General features: G+C 37.9%; 4 protein-coding genes across 4 annotated transcripts; 2 read left to right on the top strand and 2 right to left on the bottom strand.

The window, feature by feature from the left end:
- Window positions 1-4,296: 4,296 nt before the first annotated feature.
- LOC106105561 lies at window positions 4,297-8,040 on the top strand. Its single transcript, XM_013285958.1, has 4 exons — window positions 4,297-4,412; window positions 4,698-4,800; window positions 5,011-7,247; window positions 7,359-8,040. The coding sequence occupies exons 2-4, from the start codon at window positions 4,716-4,718 to the stop codon at window positions 7,956-7,958; spliced, it is 2,922 nt and encodes a 973-aa protein (XP_013141412.1). The 5' UTR covers window positions 4,297-4,412; window positions 4,698-4,715; the 3' UTR covers window positions 7,959-8,040.
- Window positions 8,041-8,180: 140 nt separating this feature from the next.
- On the bottom strand, window positions 8,181-13,241 carry LOC106103940 (post-GPI attachment to proteins factor 3). The gene is made up of 7 exons (XM_013283861.1): window positions 12,949-13,241; window positions 12,226-12,383; window positions 11,502-11,660; window positions 10,916-11,040; window positions 9,661-9,794; window positions 8,970-9,180; window positions 8,181-8,342 (listed from the first exon to the last, which is right to left on the bottom strand). Exons 1-7 carry the CDS (start codon window positions 13,085-13,087, stop codon window positions 8,273-8,275), a joined length of 996 nt encoding a protein of 331 aa, XP_013139315.1. The 5' UTR covers window positions 13,088-13,241; the 3' UTR covers window positions 8,181-8,272.
- A 281-nt stretch (window positions 13,242-13,522) lies between these two features.
- LOC106103972 (GTP-binding protein 10 homolog) lies at window positions 13,523-14,800 on the top strand. Its single transcript, XM_013283896.1, has one exon. The coding sequence runs from the start codon at window positions 13,562-13,564 to the stop codon at window positions 14,717-14,719; it is 1,158 nt and encodes a 385-aa protein (XP_013139350.1). The 5' UTR covers window positions 13,523-13,561; the 3' UTR covers window positions 14,720-14,800.
- A 1,175-nt stretch (window positions 14,801-15,975) lies between these two features.
- LOC106105118 (BTB/POZ domain-containing protein 9) lies at window positions 15,976-23,337 on the bottom strand. Its single transcript, XM_013285354.1, has 15 exons — window positions 23,296-23,337; window positions 22,642-22,743; window positions 22,348-22,511; window positions 22,107-22,170; window positions 21,594-21,750; window positions 20,867-20,966; window positions 20,248-20,376; window positions 19,828-19,987; window positions 19,217-19,439; window positions 18,782-18,941; window positions 18,365-18,492; window positions 17,778-18,017; window positions 17,420-17,498; window positions 17,248-17,356; window positions 15,976-16,839 (listed from the first exon to the last, which is right to left on the bottom strand). Exons 2-15 carry the CDS (start codon window positions 22,712-22,714, stop codon window positions 16,658-16,660), a joined length of 1,968 nt encoding a protein of 655 aa, XP_013140808.1. The 5' UTR covers window positions 22,715-22,743; window positions 23,296-23,337; the 3' UTR covers window positions 15,976-16,657.
- Between the last annotated feature and the right edge of the window lie 131 nt (window positions 23,338-23,468).

The raw sequence follows: 23,468 nt of genomic DNA, 5'->3' as shown, positions 1-23,468 counted from the left end.
CGCTCGCCCCCGGGGCACGCAGGGTGTCAGCGACGCCTCACGCCACGGAGTCGACTCGCCAGTTCGATAGGGATCGCTACACGACGATCGGAAACGTTCCGCGAGTCGCAGTGGACTAGAGACTTGTATGAAATTAGTCAGAGGCAAACGGTGGTGCCAGGCGGCGCCGCACCTGCCCTGACTTTAGTTTATAAATAGCGGAATTATGATAGGTACTGACTTCCTACTGATTTGTAAGGTGAATGATAAGTCAAGTGGCCCGCCGCGGGCATTCGCCGTGGCCTGACGCACGGCCAGGTCGACATCAAGATTATCGTCAATGTACTTAGATAAAATAATAAATTATACAAATGTTAGTGACGATTTACAAAATAAATCATTAAAATTTCAATATTTTCGGTTACCGCCGCGGGACATCCCCGACTTAGGCACAGTTGTGTCGCACACGTACGAGCCGCACTCACATTGGCCTAATCTTTAAGGTATATTAGTTTGGGTATCGCACGAACATTGGAGCGTCATTTATAATCATAGTCAATATCTCAGTATCGAATTAAGTCAACGCTCTGTAACTGAAATAAGACTCCAACAATAATAATTAACAATTAATGTAAAGTAAAGGATTAATTAAGCCGATATACTCGTGGTATTAGGTACCTTACGATTGCTGGCCAAGATGAAATATTTGCTCATGTATTATGTTATCTAGACGAGTGTAAAGTATACAGCGAATATTTAGAAGCTGCCCGGAGCGAGGCTCGGTGTCTTCACGGATTCGACGCGTTTCCTGAACGATACAAAAGACTTCAACGCGCCATACACTGCCACCTTCCAGGCGACGACGCCACGTCCGCTCGGAAACATGTAATATTGAGAGAGCAATCGAAACGGTATTCCAGGAGACATAAAGTTTATAAAATAGATATAATAAATTGTACTAATTAATCATTGTAAAAGAGGTTGTAATTACGATATACCGTCACCGCATTCTGTCGCCGAGACAGATGGGTATAGGTAGTTGTAAGTCAGTTCTTTCTATATATAATATATTAGATCTATGGTATCCTAGTATTATTGTACAATGTTTTTAATTTTTGTATAGAACAGAGACGTGGACGTTTAAAACATTAATGTATGATATGAATCTGTATGAAGTTGTATGGTTCACGAGAGGCACGAGTTGTAAAATTGTTTGAGATGTAACATTACCTGCCTTGTTTAGTATTGAGTGCAGTTTAAGATCCCATGATGAAAAAACAATCTTGTATTGACTTTCGTAATTTAATTTATACAATATGATAATTGAACTTGCGCCTAAATTGGCAACTTGAAAAATGATTTTAAAACAATTTTCTTCTTATATAAAAATTTTTTACGATTGTATAAGTTGATTGACTCGAATCAAACAACGTATAATAATGAGAGTTAGCAACTTCTCTGTTGCGTTTCTAATATTTTTTAAGATATAAATGGAATAGATGTTCTATCATTTAAAAAATGTTTGTTGGTTTTTTATTGTAAAAAGAGTTACGCTCGCTTTATTTATAAGTAGAAATGTATTAATCCTACCTCTTTGTCTAATTTGCCAGTTCGATGTGTGCAGTTGATACGAACGATGTGGGAAGAGATGACGTCGAGCTGGTTTGTATGTACTTTGTTATGTATTTTCAATTTGTTCGTTTGTACTGAGCTATCGGTGATCCAGTGGTGTCCGTTACGCACATTATATTATATCTAGTTGTTAATTATTAACGAAACGTTCCGTTTTATTATTCTCATGTGTATAGTAATAATTATGTAAAAAAAAAATTGAGAAAGCGGGCGAGCGAGCCGCGAAGAATTTTGAAAATGGAATGTTTAAGGGAAACATGTGTAAAGATTAGTTGTATAATTTGACATTTTTTTATGTGATGGCTTCGGCTACTAAGATATCTGGTACGGTCGAATATTGAAGGATGTTTTAGTGCAAGTATTTATGTCTTTACGGCAGCTAGTAAGGTGATTGACTTCGAGGTAATTGTAACAATATTAATCACGTACTAAACGACGTCAATAGTAAAAATCTATGTAAGGAACATGCATTAGCCATTAGCAAGAATTAACTACTGAAGTATAATACAAATATACTAATATTGCGGTGTGATTTGCCGTATATTAAAATATATCGATTTAGTGCGTCTGTTATTCATAATTTTACACGTTTAATATTTTTAATATTGGTCGTTGTCAGTGCTGCCAACTTACGAAGTGGACAAGTGTTGCTATATCAGAGTTATAATATTTTTGTTCTAAGCTCAAGCATGTATGTATAAATATGAAAATTGTAACGTTTATTGTTGCTCAGAAATTGAGTCAACTCAACTGTCAGTCATCTGTTTGGTTACCATGGAAACTGTATAAATATTCGATTACTATTTTCTTTTTAGATGGATGCTTATGGTGTAAGGTTGAGTTGTTACTTTCGCATTGGGATCGTTGCTCGATAGTTTCCCCTTAACACAATATGCTGATTAAAGAAATGCTCACCTTGTAACATGTTACAACACCTCCTTACAATCAGTACCCACCTTAAACGTTTTTTTATCTCGAAAAGATTTGCCTTACATTGATTATACGTTACGATATTTAGTAAACAAGTCATATGATTCAGACGCACGTAGAGACTGTTTTTGTGCCAAATGATTTATTTTATTTTATTGTTGTGTTAATGTTTCCGCTCCATTATTCACAAACGTTTAAAACTCTTCGTTAATTGATTTACAATTAATTTTCTTATAAAAATACTACGGTGTTTTTTTTTTATAAATAAATAATTAAACGATTACTATTAAATCAATAACATCTAATTAAGATAGGTAGATATTTGAATCGTATAACAAGTCCAACATACTGTCATACTCATGAGAAATATATTGTTTAAAAATATGAAAAGCGACAACTGCTCGAATGCTAAAAGTTTTCTTTACACGCTAATTTCATTGCATATTTATTTATTTCTAAGTTGTTAGAAATTATTCTCGAACGGGAGTTATTAATAAATTTTGTATATTACTGAAATAATATTTATTTGATAACGTATTAAAAATAAGATCGTGGCTTATCTATTATTGAATACAATTGTCAATCTTGTTTTGTTTACGCTAAATGCACTTTTAATCGTTTGTGAAAGAGCAATGAATTGTGCCAAACTATATATATATATGTTATTTTAATGGCTTTGTTAAGTTTATATAAGCTGTGCAAATCTCTGATACACATCAACTTTTTTTTATAATGTAACAATATTGTAAAGAAATCATTTCAAGTTCAAACACACCTTAACACGTTGAATGCCATACCAGGTCTAAAACACCTGGTACGTATCTCGCTTACAGCGCGAATAATAAATGTATAAATAACATACAGGGTGGTGCTACACCTGGTACCGCAGGAACTGAATGAATAGAAAAATATAATGTTCGTAAAATACGGGTTTCTTACCACGATTGAATTGTTTCAACTCCCGATATTTCGGCACAGTTGCATGCGCATTGTCACGGGCTGGCTGAAATGATGCGGTAGTGTGAAAAAAAAAATTTTTTTTTTTCGTGATAAGAAACCCGTATCTTACGAACAATTTATTTGTAAAAACCACGACATTTTAAAGTTGAATAGAAAAATGTCTGCAGCTTTAAACGTGTTATCGGTATTTGTAACTTGAAAAGCTCACTTATTTGATAAACTAACCTTTGGTAATGGCGTATTTAAGAATATGTTTAGACAATCATGTGTTCATAAATTACTATCGCATAGTCGTTAAATGTCTACTAAGGGCGTTTTTAAGTAGGTTTAGTGTGACGACTGTGCAATAGTACGTGTAAATGCATTTTTATAATGTAGAAAGAATTGTATGTCTGCTGTACGTGTTGTGGGTCGCGGTATCAGAGATTTCCAGTGCAGAGCGCTGCCAGGTTGTATGGACGTGTATGGAAGCTGAGGCAGTACCAGGTTATGTTTGTATGTCACGAGACCCACCCAATAAAACTTCACTGCCACTAAATTAAAAATAAAAATATTGGAAACGATGTGTATTTTATTATTATTGTGTACTATTACTGAAAATCTGATGAAATCGCAGTTAAAGATCCCTGGTAATTTTAGCACAAAGAAGCCAATTGCCACCTAAAGCCACCAAATTCTTACTCCACTAACCTTATTACGAAACATTTATTTCTTTACCGACCACTGGCCTATTACCAGTTTAGTTAATAAAACAAAAATATAAACAATTTATGACAACAAATGTCATTCATGTCATTACGTCAAATATTTTCGTTATGTTATCATCATTCGGTTTATAAATATGAAATTGATAGTTTTCGCGGAAACTGAACGATATACATACAAATAATTGTTTACAGAAAAAAATTACGGTGAGTTATCTCAATTGAGTACAGAAAATATAGTAAAAGGTTGTCGTGAGGTTGTTCAACCTCTTAACTAAGAGAATATCCGCATTATTGAAAGGATAGGAGGCAATGGTCTTCAATTCGTTGACAATAAACAATAGTGAAGGCAAGCGTCAACAAGCAAGGTCAAGAAAATTAAGGCTGCATCGTATCCATAGACTATGTTAAATGAAACTTCTCTTAAATCTAGTTTAAACTTATTTGAAAACTCTTAGAAGAATATTTTACGACTATAATCTTAATTTTTAGTTGTGGTCAGCAGTCAACATGAGCAGAGATAACCAGGGTCTACCATACAAGCAACGTTTTAAAGGATTAGAAAATTTTCTGCGTCGTGTAGCATTTAATTTAGGTAAAATGACATAATAAAGTCATAGTACTAGTTATCAGAAAACAGCTGTAGTTAGTGAGAAACTAAACAATAAATAAGAACTTCATACTAACGATGTAAAAAGCTAATGAACAGATCCAAACAACGATAGCTGTAAAAGTCGAGTCAAATTAGCTGAAAACTTTGGAAAGTAGCAATATATCTAATTTAATAATGTCTATAATATTCCAGGTAACACTCCATCACAGACAGAAGTGAAAATAATTTCTTGCATTCCAATAGACGTGACCGACCTACAGCAGAAGATCAACTCTCTGGAGCGGGAGCTCCGTGAGGTGAAGGGCAAAGCGCCCAGCGCCAACAACAGCAAGAACAACCGCGTCGCCGCCATCGTACAAACGGCGCTCGGGAAGCCTGACATGATGCGAAACAAATCGCGAGACAAAAAGGCCGAGTGTAAGGTGCCCGTTTCCAACCACGCCTGCAACACTAAACCCAAGCGTGGTTTCAAACGAAAAATTTCTAAGTTATTCGTCGTCTCTTCGTATTCTACGGAAGATAATACCGAAATATGTAGATTCGCCTATTCCGATTCAAACATCGCTGATATACCTACTTCGATGTTCCCGGGAAAGGTTTCCAAAATAAGCAGCAAAATCTTTCCAAAAAGGCTTCAAAAAGCCCTCAAGAAGAAATCCCGGAGGAAGACACAACTGGTTTATTTCGCTCAGGCTTTGAATTCGCCTTTCAACAGCTACGATAAAACGTCAGATTTCAGCACTATCAACAGAAACCTCCTCTCCCGCGCCTACATCAACAAGATGATCCGCAAACAGTACGAGCCGGAGCTGATCGGCGACCGGCTCACCGATACCAGTCAGTTCTCCTCACCCGTATGCCGAGATACCGCCCACGGGGACCTATCCTATCCCTCCGACATATCGTGCTCCTACGGAAAATACGAGAACCTCGACAGGACTTACCCTAAGACTAATCATATAAATACTGATGTCACCAATAACTTTCCTATCGACCCCGGGCCCGTTTCCAACCATTCCCAAAATGATCGTAATAACTATAACAGATATTATAACTCCGATGATTATGATATTTTCCCAGTAAGGGAGAAACCGATTAAACAGAAGAAAGAAGACGTGTTACCGAAACAAATGAAAAGGTGGAATACTGATTGCTGGCATGACAACACCAAACTAAATTTGAATCCGTTAGTGTTCGTAAATGACGGTATTCGCCGTGTATACGACGGCCCACGCAATCCTTATAAAACACGTTACAAAAATGGACATGAATTCACAATCACGAACATTCAGAAAAAGAAAAATCGAACTCATGTAAACCAAGAAACTAATCCCAGTGAACCTAAAATTTGTTCCATAGATTATGGAGATATTTATGTAAAACGAAACCTTAGTCCAAAGCCTGAACGTGTTACTGCAGTTGAACCAAAGTTTAAAAATGCAGAATGTGTTACTGACAATACTAATAGCACGGAATGCCAGACGGTCGAGTCGAAAGGAGTCCAACTCAACATTCCAGACGAAAACAAGGCAGAAGTAGCACTAACTCAAATTAAAACCATATTACAATCAGTTTTGGCCGAAGTAAAGTCAAATATTAAGCAACACAACGTGGTTTCCAGACCTAAAAAGGATGTCATCGTTCAAAAAGACATGTCGCATAATAACATTAGCTACGGGTCAACACTTCTCAACAGTTTTAATTACAATCCTTCTTATAACATTAACCCATGTTTAGCAACGTACCCGCGTCACGTTCCTAACTTCTACTATGCTAATATTCAGTCTCCTACGGTAAAATGCCTGCAGAATTTCCCTCTTATATTTCCGAATATAAAACATCACGATTTCGAATGTCAACATATAGACAACATGAGCGCGGGGCCGAGGCCTGTGCAGTCGAAGCCGGCGATCACCACGGCAACCAACACCGACGTCCCCGCCTACACCTCGCCACCCAAGAGCGAGACTATGAACTTAATAAAAGAAATATACAAATCTATAGCACTAAACGTTAACTATTCCAGTAAAAACACGTCGCATATATCTATTGGCTATCCGAGAAAGATTGCGCAATCTGAACCGAATACTGTCACCACGAAAGAAATGACGATCTTGGAACAAAATTCTGGTGAAGAAAAAGAAAATCAGTTGGACATGCCCGCTGTCGTGATGTCGTGCGGCATCGACGAGGACCGGACTCACACCACCTCGACTAGCGCGGTACAAACAGAAGTGAGCAGTGAGTCAGAGGGATTTGTCAACGAGGAATCTTTACGAACAATTAACGACGAAGAAGAAGAAGATAAACTGACGTCAGTGGCTGTGGAATATGAAACTTTTGAGAAAAGTGAGTCCAAAAACGATAACGAAACGCGCTCGACCACCATCGGCACTGAGCTCACACCGGCTGCCGATACAGAAATAGAAGTAAATAGTTTTTCCTATCATATTCATATTAGTTTAAGTCAGTATTTAGTACAATTTTTAAGAAATGTTTTTCATATGCGATAATAATGTCACATTTTATTCGATTTTCAGAAAAAAGTAAAACCTGGATTACTACAAAAAATGTTTGAAACTGTTAAAATGTTGAAAAAAAAGAGCGTGAGTAACAGAATGTTACCGAGCGGCCGAGGGACAGTGGACGACGCCAAGTCCACGGGCTCCGACACGGACACGCACACTGTGTACAGCTACAAGACACACAGAGAAAGGAAACCTGCCGGTCAGAGTGACGAAAGGCCTGGACAAGCTCTGAGACGGGAATACTTGAAGGACATCATCGAAACGGACAGAGAGAGCGGTCTCAAGATGCCGGAATGTTCTAGAAGGCAATCGCCCTACATGGAGCAGGAGTACCGGCGCTACTGGGACGAGAAGTTGATGTTCAACGAGAACAAATCACCGATACATTTCTCCGAGAAGTCGTACTCGGGCCGCGAGCCGGACGAGGCGCTGTTCTGGCGCGGCTACGAGGCCCGCAGCGCCGTGCTGAAGAAGCGGCTCTCCAAGACGTTCCGGGAGCAGTACCGCGCGCCGCGGCACGAGCCGCTCCCCGTCCCCCGCGAGAGGACGGGACTCAAACTCGAATGGCTCAAGAAGCAGAAATTTAAATCTCCGGTGACCGAAAACAGTTAAACGATTCAGTTGTAAAAGTAAATTATGGTGTCCATTTGTAAATTTTTATAGTATTTAAAATAAATTAAGCATACTTTAATAATTTCTGTGTTTATTAATTTTACTGGAAAGTATCAAACAAGATCTGTGATATCTGTGTAGCTTTACTACGCTTTGTAGCTTAGGGAATTTAAAATAAAAGGCCTGTATGTGGACCGTGAAAAGGATAAAATAAAACACGCGTACGCGTACATTACGTTTTATTATGAGTATAATATTACAAAAATTAGCTAACATCTAATATGAGACTAGAGAAGTTACATTTAAGAGAGATCTTATGCCATCTTGAGATGTGCCTTGGCGGCCTGCTCGCGCCGCGTGTACTGCAGGTCGTCGATCACATACCTGCAAGAGCATACAACACTCGCACATCTTACAAAAAAAAAACACAAAAAAAATCAACGTATAATGGAACTTCGATGTAGATGTTTAAAATTAAAATTGATTTATCTTTAAAAAAGTCGGTCGTTATATTTTTATTTATTTACGTCTTCCCTTTCTCTCGTCGTACAGAGCTATCATCGCTTCTAAATACGGTTATTATTGTTAGTTAATATTAGATGAACTAAACATTTAAATCGGGCTAAAAATGTAATATGAAGATTCAAGCGTTAATAGCCTAACGGTTTGGGCTTCTACCGATATTGCTGCCGAGGCGAGGGTTCGAATCCCGGCATTCGACTATTGTGAAAAAGGAAACATTGGTAAATTAACAAAAAATCTATTTTTATTTAAAAAATAATAAATTAAGTCAACGAAACTTGCTATAAGACAGGGGTGGCGAACCATTGGCACGCGTTAAATGGCATACGATATATTTTGGGTACGATAAAAATTATAAAAACTCTACGAAAAAAATTATGAAGTAGGTGAACCATAGAATTGACGTAATAATTATTTGATGGCATGTTTAAAACCGCATTTTTATGCTATTTGATGTACAATAGTTTGGCACCAGTGGTGAAGGCTGACCTCCAGAAGAGCAGCGGCAGCGGCACGGTGGCGAGGTGCCAGAGCGCGTGCGCGTCCCACGTGTCGTAGTAGGGCGGGAAGTCCAGCAGCTCGAGGCTGAGCGCGGCCGCCGACAGCAGCACGAAGGCCAGCAGCCGCCCCCCGCCGCGCCCCCGCCCCCGCGCACACCGCGCCGCGCCCTCGCCCGCCCACAGCGCGCCGCCAGCCACGCCTGCGCACACACCACACTCACACCTCTCATACTAAATAGGCTCTTTAACGAAGTATGACTAACTTACACTCTAGAACTGTATTCGTTACTAAATTTCGCGACATCAATGCTTGGAATTTGAAAAAATAGTAGCCAATATTACTACTTGTGATTTTTTTTTTTAAATCGATCCATTAGTTTTTGAATTATTTCAATACATACACAAATACTAATTTTCCCTCTTATAATATTAATAAAATACAACTTAATTCACTATATTATTGTATTTTTGTATGTATTGAAAAAACTAAAAAACTACTGTGCCGATATAAAAAAAATTCTTTCACCATATACCCTACGTTTTCAGTGGACAACCTAAAATATTTTTTTTATTTTTTTTTTATTACTTTAGGTTAAAGTTGCGAGCTACAGCTAGTATAGTATATCTCACGAAAGTTTTAATAAGGTAACTGTAGAAATGTATTTGGAATGCAAATTTACCAAAGACCAAGTTGACCATCATGTTATAGTCGTAGTCGATGACGGCGCAGTAGAGGTAGTACACGTGAAGCACGTGCATCGCCGCTGACACCGAAACAATGGCATTCTTCAGTTTCCTGTGATTTTCAAACACCCTAACAAAATAACAGCCTCTATAGTAAAACATAATTTGACCATCATAAGACCTGATCTGAATGTTAGGCCACCATAGTTGCGGATGAAAGGAGATTGCATGTGGCTGAGATGGCTGTGGTGTGACAAGAATGGATAAAGTTAAGAATGTGTATATTAGAGGAAGTTTGAAAGTAGCGCCAGTGGTAGAGAAATTGAGAAGCAAAAGGTTAGCGTATGGACATGTTATGCGACGAGACGATGGGGACATAAACCAGAAAGTGTTAAGAATAAATGTGGATGGCTACAAAGGAAGAGGAAGACCGAAGGACCTAAGGATGGATTGTGTGAAAAAGGATATGCTTAAGAAAGGCGTGGTTTCAGATATGACGGCTGATGTATGTATGGAAGAGCAGCACATACTGTGCCGTCCCTCCGTAAGGGATAAGGGCAAGTTGATGATGATGATAGTATAACATCTTTTGAATACAAAGACATTAAAAAAATATATAGACTATACATTTTTTTTCATTGGTAACTTCTTTAAAAGGTACTATGTTAGTTATCAAGTACGCTGACTCGTGTCCTTCATACTAATATAAATGGGAAAGTTAAGATAGATGGACGTTTGGAGCCTAAATAGCTGAGCGGATTTGGATGAAATTTGATATAAATGAAGATAACAGTCTGGAAGAACACATAGGCTACTCACTGTTGTTTTTTTAATTCTACGCGAATGGAATCGCGGTGGAAAGCTAGTATAAAATAAAAGAAAACAAACAATTAAATATTATTTAATGACACTTATTGGCAATTCATTTAAATAGAATTTATTAAATTGACATTTTTAGAGATTCTTGAGGCTCTATCAATAGATAGCGTGAAGTGTTAATTATGCTTTTTTGCATATTTATTTAATCTCTTTGATGAATAAAAAGACAATCTGTCATATGTCGGGGGAGTTTTTTTATTTTTCATTTCTTTATATAAAATTCATAATTCAAAACATTAAAACTATTTACAAAAGATTTCACTGTTTACATTGTAATAACTATTGCTTAACTACGTTTTATATCTATTTATGACAATTTTGGAAAGTGGCAATACTCTATCAAGAAAAGGGTTAGGTAGTGGCTTGGCTCACCTGATGACAGCTGCAATAAACATGATCATCACCATAGAGAGCGCGCCCGCGTAGTCCATGAACTCCGAGAAGGGGCTGTCCTTCATGTGGAAGAATATAGACCAGCTCCACCCGTTCACACACACCTGCATACACATATATATATTTTTTATACTACAAGGTGACTAACGAGCGAGTGGCCACCTGAATTCGCCGAGAAAGCGAAGCGATCACTGCCTATATAGATCCGTATTCGCAGATGCGTTACCTACCCATAATCAACGGAGAAGGAGGTACACATAAAGAGGATATTACCCCTTCTTGTCTACCATCAAATCAGCTTTCCCCATCCATCCTTTTAATATAAGAAAATGGTGAGCAAGGAAAGAGACTAGGCCTCCGGCACCACATTTATTAGACGAAACGCGAAATTGTTCTCCATAACGCATGGCTTCTGTGTGGTCATGGTATTTCACCGTGCAGGCCGGCCTACATCTCAACATGTTAAACTGGGCGCTACCACTATAACAAAAATGGTGTAACATTTAAAATGTTGAATATTATCCTAACAAATACATACTAACTGAACATAAGTGTAATTACTGACCAAAGCAAAGAAATGCCAGAAGAGACCAATTTTATCATGCTCGGTTACAGGAAATTGCTGCATGAACTCCTTATACATGTAGACATGCGCTGCCAGGTTCAGGAATGATGCAAACACAGATCCCGGCTCTTGTACACCCAATATCCTTTTGAATGGCCACTGCAAGTAAATTATATTATTTCATTCTACAGTAGACCGAGCCTGATTTGAAATGCAATAATAAATTAGCTTCATAAATGATTAAATAACCTAGCTGTAGTAATTAACTTGGTTTATTAAATTAATTATTAGTACAATTTCACCTCATAAAGAAAATATCGTTTTTTAAAATAGTTTAGATGAATAATTGTAATCTTTTACCACTGGTAACACTTTAATATCAAGATTAATTTAAATAAAAAATACTCAATATTTAAATATATTAAATGTACAAAAAACTACAAAAATACTCTCCCCACTAAACAAACTAAATAGTAGATAAATCTCTATACAATGAGAAAGCTAGCTACAAACAATCAAGAAACATGCCTCATACCAGAATTAGATTAAGCAGATATCAGCCACTGCCTGCCCTTTAAGTGAGAAAATAACACAAATAAACAACTGATATAAATGAATGATAAAAAAATATTAACAACCTATTGTCTATGTTTAAGGCTAGTTTACACAGCTACAAGTCACAAAACATTATATCTCTATGTATTAAAACTTAAACAGAAATTACCTTTCCATAAAACTTTGGTATATCATATCCCAAATTCTTGAACGCATCAACTGCCCTCCACATACAGTCATATTGACATTCATCCAAGCAGTTCCATGTAGACAGCAGGTTGGTGGTTACAGGCCTTTCAGCCTCCGTAGGATTGAAATCCTTCCCATCTAAAATAAAACAGACATTGACACTTATTGCAGATAAACAGAACGAAAATGGAGCAGTTATTCTGCCACTTCGGGGGCTTAACCAGTTTGAACTTGAACTTTTAAAGTTCCTTTGAGAATTCAGTTTTTATTGTAAAAAAAAGTTTTTTTCATACACATATGAAATGGCCAATAAGCAACTTTGTACTTGTCGCTCAGCACTAACTCGCTTAGAGAGATATGTAGAGCAAATTTAACAAATGGCTTATAATAACCGAGATAGGGATAGATCGCGATATAAATGTCGAATTTTATGATTTACTAAGATTTCTAAAATAGAATGTTATTCTAGCATTTATGTATAAATACAATATCTGCAAGGTAGTTTCTCTGACATTTAAATTGAAAACAATACAATACCCCTGTTTAACCCTAATTTATAGAAACTCGATTAGTGTAATTTCTTGCGAACTACTGACCAGTATGTTACAAAGTTCTCTGTGCTACTGACATTAAAGAATATTACGTTTCACCAAGATGACAAGATATATATCACTCTTTTCTACAACTAAAAATAATATCTTACCTTCAGTACAATTGGATCTCACGCAGTTCTTCAAACATTTCTGATAAAAAGGCGATCGATCACCATTGCTTGCCGATAAAAGTGAAACTCCATTGAATAAAATCAAAACAATAAGAAATTTATAAGAAAGTAATTGCATTTTAACTGGATTCTGGGTATATATTATAATTTAACTCGTATTGCCCATCGCGGTTTTATTTTGGATCAAAACTTTAAACATTTTCCGACTTCTTATCTTATCACTTATCATACAAAACAAATTCGGCCTTTTTGCTTTGGTTCACAGGTTAAAATAAATTATTGTAGCATGGTACATTTGACGTTGTTTTTTTTTTAATATGTTAATAGTTATGGTCAGATTCCGCAGCCGGTGGTGCAGTATTTTTAGATATATTTTATGTGTATCTGTATTTATTTAATTTTTCATAGGTATTAGTGTAAAATATGTTATGTAAGAAATTAGTAAATAAGGAGAGAAGGAATTATTCTCTGTTATGATTTTAGCTGTCAATGTGACAATGAAATGACAGAAATCAGGAACAAGATAAAAATGATTTCAGAAGTTTAAATTTAAATAAAAATATAAGTAGTAACCTCTAAAAACACTTAAAATATGGTTTTAATAACTAAAATTTGTTTTGCAGTTAAAGAAATAAAAATACCGCGTAACTATTTACGTAGTAAGTTTATAGATTCCGTCAGACTACATGTAAAAGGTGGGACCGGTGGTACGGGACTTCCCAAGTTTGGCGGTCTTGGTGGTCAAGGAGGATGCGTGTACTGTGTGGGAAATGAAAATTCCAATCTTAGACAAATGTCAAAGTATCGTGCCAAAACAATCACCGCTGGTCACGGTGAAGATAGCCGAAAAGCTAAGATAGTTGGTAATCCAGGTTCTGACGTTAAACTAGAAGTACCACTCGGTGTGACAGTCTACAGAGAAGATGGTAAGGTCTTGGGTGCCATAGACAAAGAGGGTGATACAGTAATAGTGGCTAGAGGTGGTCCTGGAGGAAATCCAGACAATAATTTCTTAGGTCATTTTGGACAGACACATCATATTCGTTTGGACCTTAAATTAATTGCTGATATAGGTCTCGTCGGATTTCCGAACGCAGGCAAGAGTTCTCTTCTAAAAGCTATTTCTAGAGCTAAACCACGGATAGCAAATTATCCCTTTACGACAATAAAACCAAATAAGGGAATAATTCAGTATGAAGACCTTAGACAAATCTCGATGGCGGATCTACCAGGTTTAATTGAAGGGGCACATATTAATATTGGTCTAGGACATAAGTTTTTAAAACATGTTGAAAGAACAAAATTGTTACTATTCATTGCTGATGTTGAGGGCTTTAGATTGAGTCCAAAACATACAAAGAGGTCATGTTTAGAAACAGTTCTTTTACTGAACAAGGAGTTGGAACTATATGACCCTGAGCTGCTGAACAAACCAGCTATTTTAGCCATCAACAAAATGGATTTAAACGGTGCGGAAGATATTCTTAAAGAAGTTAAAGAATCACTTTCAGATATACAAAATAAAATTGACAAAATACCAGAAGAAATAAGACCAGAAAATATAATTTCATTTGAAGATATTGTTGGAATATCTGCATTGAAAGGAAGTTCTGTAGAAGAACTGAAGCAACTGCTCAGGAAACGACTTGATGACTTAGCAGAAGAAAGCAATCCGGATATTATAGAACCTAGCAGATTATTAAAGAGAAACAGAGCTATTGTGCGAGAAAGAGGACCACAGATCACATGATGTACTGTTTTATATAAAAATAGATAATTGTAAATAAGCATTACAAAAGGTTTAATTATTAATGAATAAAAGAAGAAATTGAAAGAATCTAAATTATCTTTTCGTCAGTTCCTTATATTAACAAATGAAGGCCACATCTCACACTAACTTTAACTCATAACTTCATTGCCATGGAATTAAAAAAAAACTAATAAGTATGGCATACATTACTCAGTGATAATGCAACTATATAACATAGAAATAATCATTGATACCTGCACAGTAGTTTAAAAGTTTATTTATATAAAAATAATACACAATATACAATTAAACCTTTATTAAAATTCGATTAACATTGTTGTTTATAATAAACTAAAACAATCACAACTACAAACTTGTATTACAAATTGTCTCTTCTCTGTCACCATAGACAAGCCTTTCTTTATCACAGCAATCAATGTTCTCTACTCTTATAACATATAACATTACACAAAAACATACAGAGTACACATATATTAAAAAATATTTTTATTTATGGTTTCTGAATGGAAGTGATGCAAAAATTTTAAAGCCAAAGTTGTCCTTACAGAATATAATACCAATATATACATAGCTTCATACATTTCATATTTTAGTTCATGCATATAAATAAAAAAAACTTAAAAATTAAACCTAATCTAGACAAATAAAAGATATACATATAATTACTTGCATACATCTCATTCAGTTCTCTTATACCAGATATAAAATGAAAATTTTTTATCTCCGTCCATCCCAATTCATTTTTAAAATGTTACCCTGAAAGCTATTGAAGTCATTGCTATCAAATTACTAAAATAATTGGGATATTTAAAATACATGAATAGGTTTTCGCCATTTCCTCGCTGATTAGAGTTTAGAAATAACAAAAATAAACTATCAATAACATCAAAAGGAAAGTCGGAATAAAGCAAAAACTATTTTTAAAGAAACAACCCATATAAAGATCAGAAAATAATCCTAAACCCGAGCTACATATTCTATTTTATTAGTTGGATTGAGAAATAAATTGGGTTTTTAACTGCTTATATAAATTATATATTTAATCACCTATCAAATACATATAAATAACTTATCAATTAAATTCTAAACATTTCGTGCAGATAAATAGGCCATAAACATTTACGTTATAACTCAGTTTCTATAAAAATTATTAATAAGTACAACAGTGAAAATCAAAATTACATACATCACACCGTGATTTTAGATAAATAAATCAATTAAAACTACACTTAAATCATACTAATTATCATAAACTGGAATTATATTTATGAAAATCAATGTTATGTTTCGACATCCAACTTAAGTAACATATGATAAGAACACATCAAAATAAATATTTAAAAACTTCACACTGTTACATTTATCAAATCAAAATAGACAATATAAAGTCCTTAATATTCTAAAAGGAAATCTAGATATGGATATCATCTGCCAAAACATACAAGTTAATACATAATTTTATCTTTTTAATCCAACTTTCAGTACTGGAAAAACCAAGAAAAATAATTTATAACATCGAAACGAGACTAGAAGGTACAGACTACACACTAAATAACTAAAAAAAGATGTCGTTGCAATAAAAATTATACTTAATCCTATTTTGTTAGTCATTTTAATGACAGTACAAGGCTTTTTCAAATATACATACTTAGTGCTGTAAAGGTTAGAAGCAACACATTTATTAGTTAACAAACGATTATGTATGTTTAATATTCTTGTATTTGTATATTATAAATTTTCATTCACTGTCGACACTATAAAATTAACGTAAAATCCGCATATATTTCGTTAACACATAAGAGATTTTAGAATCACATACACTTCACACTATCAGGATTGGTGATGAATGCACTATGATGGTTGTTGGGGGTGTCATTAGTGTCATAGGCAGTGGCAGTGCGCGCGGCGGGCGCTGTCTCACTCGTCGTAGGTCTCTGCGGCCTCCTTGGCGGTCTCCGCGGGGGGCACGCTGCGGCGCGAGCCCCCCGAGCCCGCCGTGCCCCCCGAGCCCCCCGTGCCCGCTGAGCTGGTGGAGCCGGCGGACTGCGCGGACCCGGTGGGGGACGCCGCCCGCACGCGCTCCGGACTCACGCCACTACCTATGTACATGCAGATAAATGTCAATTAACATCAACAAGAAATATGAAGTATTTGACATGATTCCTGCTACAGGTCAGTAGTTGGACAGTAATGCTAAATAACAACAATGGCATTCAACTGGCATGATGATACTCTAACTAGCGCCAGTGTTCGTACAATGCAAGCTTAACCTGCAGTATTGTCCAACTGTACTGGTGAAATGCAAATCAAGCATAAGACTCTGTCCCGCTTGAGATAAATGCTTCAGCGTGAACGTAGACCATTTCTTTACCATGAACCATAAGCATAGCCAAATTTAGACTTAATCTAGAGAGGCAGCTATTAATATGTGCTATTTTTAAATTCTCTTGGGGGAAGACACCCCTCCCCCCAACAATTCCCATGAATACCGCAGTTAATACGCTGACCTGCAGGTCCGGGCAGCGCGCGGTCCGGGCGCGGCTTCTTCCCGCTGGCGGGCTCCTCGCGCGGCTCCTCCACCTGCGCCGGGCACTCCAGGTGCACCAGGTGGAACACCTGCACACACAATGGCATCACCAGCTGCTGCAGAGGCTACTCCCACAGCTAGAGGACACTCACCTCGTTCACGGAGTTGTGGGTCCCGACGATGCGGATGACGGAGACGGGCCGCGGAGTGAAGTATATCACCTGCCATGACCTGCAATGTCACAAAATTAAATACACAGTAATAATGCTTTTTTTAACTAAAAGCCTTGGATTTACGACAACTATAGGCTATACATTTTCATGCTTTTTTGATATTGAGAGAGAATACATTGGAAATTATTATGCGAGATAAGTAAAAAACTACAAGCCAATAGCAGCAAGGAAGGAAGGTTGCTATAGTAACGATATTTCTTAACTTATACACTTCGTTATTCGAAGGAAGCCGCATGTAGACAACTAGTTAAAGGATACACAAGTTCCAGTTGTTGACCTGCAGTGGTCGCGCGTGCGGTCCGCCACCATGTCCCAGTGCCAGTAGTTGACGGAGGTCTCCACGTAGTAGGAGTAGTGGCGGTAGTCGCAGTCCCACAGCAGCAGCCGCACCGAGCCCAGCATGTAGGGCTGCGCCAGCTGCACCACGATGGCGCCCGACCCCAGCTGGTGGCACGTGTACCCCTGCTCCCAGTCGTAGTGCTCCGTGTCGCCGTTCAGCAGCGCGTTGCGGGACCGGCTGCACACGACACCATCGTCATCATCATCATCATCATCAGCTTTCTAAATGTTCCATTGAAGGGTTTGGAGACTACCCCAAATTAGCTAACTAACCCAAACCACGCCCTCATGAAGGGTTTCATTATAAAAGGGAGCAGATAAATGTATAACTAGAAACATGTACATACATGGTGGGATTCGAACCCAAGACCTGGATCGCGTGAAAGGTGACATGATCAAGAAGGAAGTGATGAGATAAGGAGTTATTTGTAGGAGGAATGCCCGGTACCGAGCCTGCGGGAGTAGGAGGTAGGGGAGATGATGAAGTATGAGCGGTGCTGAGGGTGAGGGTGAGGGCGAGGGTACCTGATGCCCTCGATGACGACGGCGGCGAGGTCGAGCGTGGCGACGTTGTGCGTGGGGCGCACCAGCCCGTTGCAGAGCGGCGGCACGCGCGCCGTGTACAGCGCCTCCAGCGACACCGCGTGGAACACCTGCACACAAGTGACACATTATATTTACACCTTGACCGTCAACAGTTGACATCTATGACAAATTTCATCATATATGGAGAGGAAGAATATTTTAAATGTGTTTCTTTAAGAAAAGATATTTCTAGGATTCCTAACCTTACTAGCTTAATATTATTTAAAATAAAACAAAAAGAACTATTTGAATAAAAATATCTACACATGAAAATAAAAAACTTACAATTCTCATTGTTTCTTCGGCGTATTAAGGCAACACAATAATAATAACTAAAATACATTAACAAAGTCGTACCTTGTTGACGGTGTTGCTGGTGCCGACGATCTTGATGTACTGCACGACGCGGGCCTCGAAGTAGAGGTTCTGCCAGGAGCGGCAGAAGTAGTTGCTGTGGTCCACCACGCGCACCCAGTCCTGCTGGTCCACCGACACCTCCACGAAGTACGCGTACGACCTGCGCACCACTCCTCCTTACACCTCACCCTCATACTAACTCGAAACGCTAACACTGCTGACGAAGCGGACACCGGAATTCGCCAAAATGCAACCTGCACATATCGGCGAAGAAATTCAAAGATATGTGTCAAGTCAACCAACACGCAGGCAGCGAGGTTGACGATGACCTAGTCACCTTAACTTAGGCTTTGGCCGCTCGGTGGGGATGTAGCTGGTGATTGTGATGATGATGATGGTGCGGACAGAGGCGAGGGCGCAGCAGTAGCGACGTACCTGTGATCGCGGTCCCAGAGCAGCAGCCGCAGGTGGTTGAGGATGGTGGGGTGCGGCAGGCGCACGGTGATGCCGGGGTTGTCGGGCGCGTCGCTGATGGTGTGGCGCGTGTAGCCGCGCTCCATGTCGTAGTTGTCGACGTCGCCGTCCAGCAGCGCCGAGCGCATGTCGCCCGACACCACGCGCGCGCCCAGCTTCGCCGTCGCCACGTTCTCCTCGCACACTGCACACACCCCGCACACACCTCGCAATAAAGCAAAGCGCACACCTAAATCCGCCAAAATGGCGAAGCTACCAGACATCCACAATAGCGGATGCGTTACCCTAAATCAACGGAGGACACGCACATAAAGAGGATATATCCCCTTCCTCTGGGTCTCCTTTACCGTCAAATTTTCCCATCCAATCCTTTCCTTATAAGATAAGGATGGAATGGGAAAGGAACTAAAATTGATCCTCCGGCACCACATTCAATGAACATTTAAAAAACCTTTCTTTGAACCTTTCTTTCTTTGACTAGGCCGATTTGAAAAATTCTTTTAGAATGGATCTTTAAAATCCAAAAATAATCCGTTCTGTAACATAATATAAGTATAGATAGGACGACTGACGGAGGAAGCCGCGATGCGGCAGGTCGGTGCTCTTGGTCTGCGTCTTGTCCTGTATGGCGTCCAGCAGCATGTCGGGCGTCACCAGCGCCACCGGCCGCACCACCGTCAGCAGCTCCTCCAGCGACATCAGCGGCAGCCGCACGCACTTCAGCACCTTCTCCTGCCGACACCGCGCGCATTACCGCAATACCCCATTACACCTCATTCCTTCAGTTTACTGAACCATCAAAACTGTCGTAAGAGATATAGAAAAAAAACTATGTAGATACAATCTGTCAAAAAAAAAACCTCCAAACCTCGGGATTATAGGTGACTGACTGCTTGCTAGAATTATAAAATGCGATTATCCAAAAATGTGGTAGTTTTTATTCATAATGATACTTGAAGAGTCTTAAGGGCTTGCTATATTGATGTACTTACGACTTGCATCATTCCACTATCAGACTTGACCCATTGCTGGTTGGCGGTAAACCAGTTGCAGACCGCCTTGAAGATGTCCACCTCCGGAGCGAAGAACGAGTCTCGCTCCAGCAGACCTTGCAGCGCTTCCTGCACCACACAAACATGACACCTAAATACTAGACGCTATTCTCTGGACATACCCTACAACAGGAATGGCGAACATTTATGCATCAAAGTGTCATTTTTTCAAAGAAATGTTGCAATATGATCTTCGATGTGCCATCGAATAATTTTGACTGCGATTATAATTATTAAATCGTGTGCCATTGATGACACGCGTACCAGCAGTTCGCCATCCCTGCCTAAGATATGAAGTACAGTCGCGGAAATACGCGGTGAAAACAAGTTCCGCCTCTACATACAAACAACCAATTAGGTAGCAAGGAATTGCGCAAACAAAACCTTAAAAATTAAATCATATAGCCGTGAATCAATGACCAACTCTTATGTTATATTAAGTGTCCTATTGTCTGTTTTCAACATCACATTTTTTATAAAATGTTCAAGCGACTAAAGCTATCAAAGTCATCATCAAATTCCCCAACTGTACATACAATACTCTATATCTGTAACTTACAACAGACAGCTGTAGAAAGGAGTCATGCTGCAAGATTTCTGTTGCATTCCTGTCCAGGAAGTTATAGCAGTAGTCCATCAGCGCCTCCAGCCCATACAGTCTACAAAAAAAGTATCACAATATCTTTTTCTACCACTATTCAACTCTGTACAACGATGGTTTAATCCTTAATAACTAACACCATCCTTTTTAATCAGTGTTTTACACACAAAAGCAAGTTTTCAGATGTAATCAGTATTTTCTGATCTTAACATGAACAATATTACAACACATCATCTTACATACTACTAGCTGTTGCAACTTCGCCCGTGTGAAACTAAAACGTAATTAAAAAACAGCTCATGTTACTCTCTAATAAAGCTGCTTTTTAACACTTAATTACCTCAAGTTTGAAAGCTACTGGAGTTATAAATCGCATCCTACAATCGATTTTATTTTCATATCAGCCTGTTTAGGTTACCTTTGACTAATATTTAACTTAGAAAACAAAAAGAAGCATATCACGAAAATATATAAAAACATTGTTTTGAGTTTATTACTATTTTTTTAGTAAAAACCAGTAAAGGGTACACTTATGCATTTTGTAATTTGATTAAAAAATCAGGCTTTTAAAGGTGAATCATAAAAGAATTTTTAAAATAGGCCAAGTAGTTTTTTGACTTATTTGAATACTTGCAAAAATACAAATATTTCCTCTTTATAATATAGATTACACTAGAAGACTGACCTGGCGGCGTCGAGCACTGCGCAGACGTTCCTGAGCGCGAGCACCTGCCGCAGGTAGTCGGAGATGGCGGCCTCCAGCTCCTGGAAGTTGAACTGGTGTGCGAGACCCAGCATGTCCAGCACTGTCTCCTCGCGCAGTAGCGACAGCCCCATGTGGCCTATACAGTATACCTTTATTGTCATATTTGTTTTAGAAAATCACCTGACTTCTTATTTCTCTGTTTATGCTCCTTGTTTTATTTAAAATTCTGCACAGCAAAGCATGCAATATTTTGCTCCATCAAGATAATTAATAGCCTCAATACAAAAAAATTGATAATGGATGATGATAATGGAGATAGATGTATGGATGGACGTTTGTTAGAGCTTGTAGCCTAAACGGCTGATCAAATTTCAATGAAATTTGGCATAGATGTAGAGGTCTGGAAGAACATTCAGGCTACTGTTTTTTTTTTAATTTTACGCGGACAAAGTCGCAGGCGAAAGCTAGTAGCTAGCAGAACAAAATACTTACCGGAATAAACATATCGCAACAGTGCTTTGAAAGCTTGTAAAGGTGCTTGCAGCTCTACTTCAGCCTGAAAAACATTTTGTTCATTATCTTAACCCAAATACAAGTTAGTACACATTGTTATTTTACTAGATGTATTCAGCTAGTAGCAGTAAAATATACAGTGGTATGGTATTCGACAGATTATCTATTCACAAGGTGTTTATTTCTTAGTCTACTGTAGGAATTTTGATTTCTATTTTACCTGATTAGCTTCCCTCATGCCTCCATACAGTAGAGCTCTGAAGTAATCGCTGCTGGCTGCAAGGATCACCTTATGTGCAGGGATCCTCTGACCCTCCACTATCAGAGTCACATCTGAGTACTCTGAGGATAAGCAGAGAGACCCAATGTGCTCTGACAAGTGGCCTATTGTTGAAGAACATTGAAATTAAAATTTTGGGCAAAAGTATATCAGATATATACAATATCACTGATTTACAAATATTACTGAATATTTTGTTTATATTTAAGGTTATTTATTTGATAAATGACATACTTATATGCTCAATATCTCCAACCCTGGTGCTGGGGGAGTTGTTCACCGTCATGTACTGGTGTTGGCTGCTCATCTTTTACTTCCAGCATCGAACGCAGATATCTATCACAATAAAACATTTTAATGTTTTATTTTTTATATTATAAGATTGCAAACTTGCATTTGCTGAATAGCAAAGTAACTGCTACCCATAGACATCCATAATTGGAGATAAATAGGGATTGTGCAAATAAAATTCTACATACAGCTGTCTTTGGTTTCAATAGATCCTCACTAGCCTGGTTTAGAATGCAAATGTACTACAATTTTATAATTGGAACAAATTCTATATTCTATTCATATTGGATTACGAACTCACCCATTTTCTATTCTATTTAAAATTGAATTAATTTCTATTTGAAAACGAAATCGAATAATTATAATGATCAAAGATTTGAAATTGGTCAACAAGATACATAACAACATGACACGTAAAATGAAACATATTGCAATTCTCACAGTAAAATTATATGGTTTCTCAATCAATACTTCTAGACTTATCGAAGAGAATACCGGGGGCAATTACGAAAGATTCGTCTTCTTTCTTATAATTCGTGTTAATATTAACGCGCAATGACAAAATATTAGACAATCAGTTTCAAGCAATCCATGTACCTGAATATTTGAAAATATTGAAAGAAGTGTTAAAAAATCAATATACAAAAATTTACACTGTTACAATAACAAACACAAGTTTATTTCACAGAATTATAAATAAACACTCGAAAAGGAAAGCAATATCCTTTAAATTGACATTTACGTCATGTACGTTTGACGTTTAGTATTTT

This window comes from Papilio polytes, unplaced genomic scaffold, assembly GCF_000836215.1.
Source record: "Papilio polytes unplaced genomic scaffold, Ppol_1.0 DF824270.1, whole genome shotgun sequence".
Classification (NCBI taxonomy): Eukaryota; Metazoa; Arthropoda; class Insecta; order Lepidoptera; family Papilionidae; genus Papilio; species Papilio polytes.
This window is presented reverse-complemented; position numbering and strand designations above follow the sequence as displayed.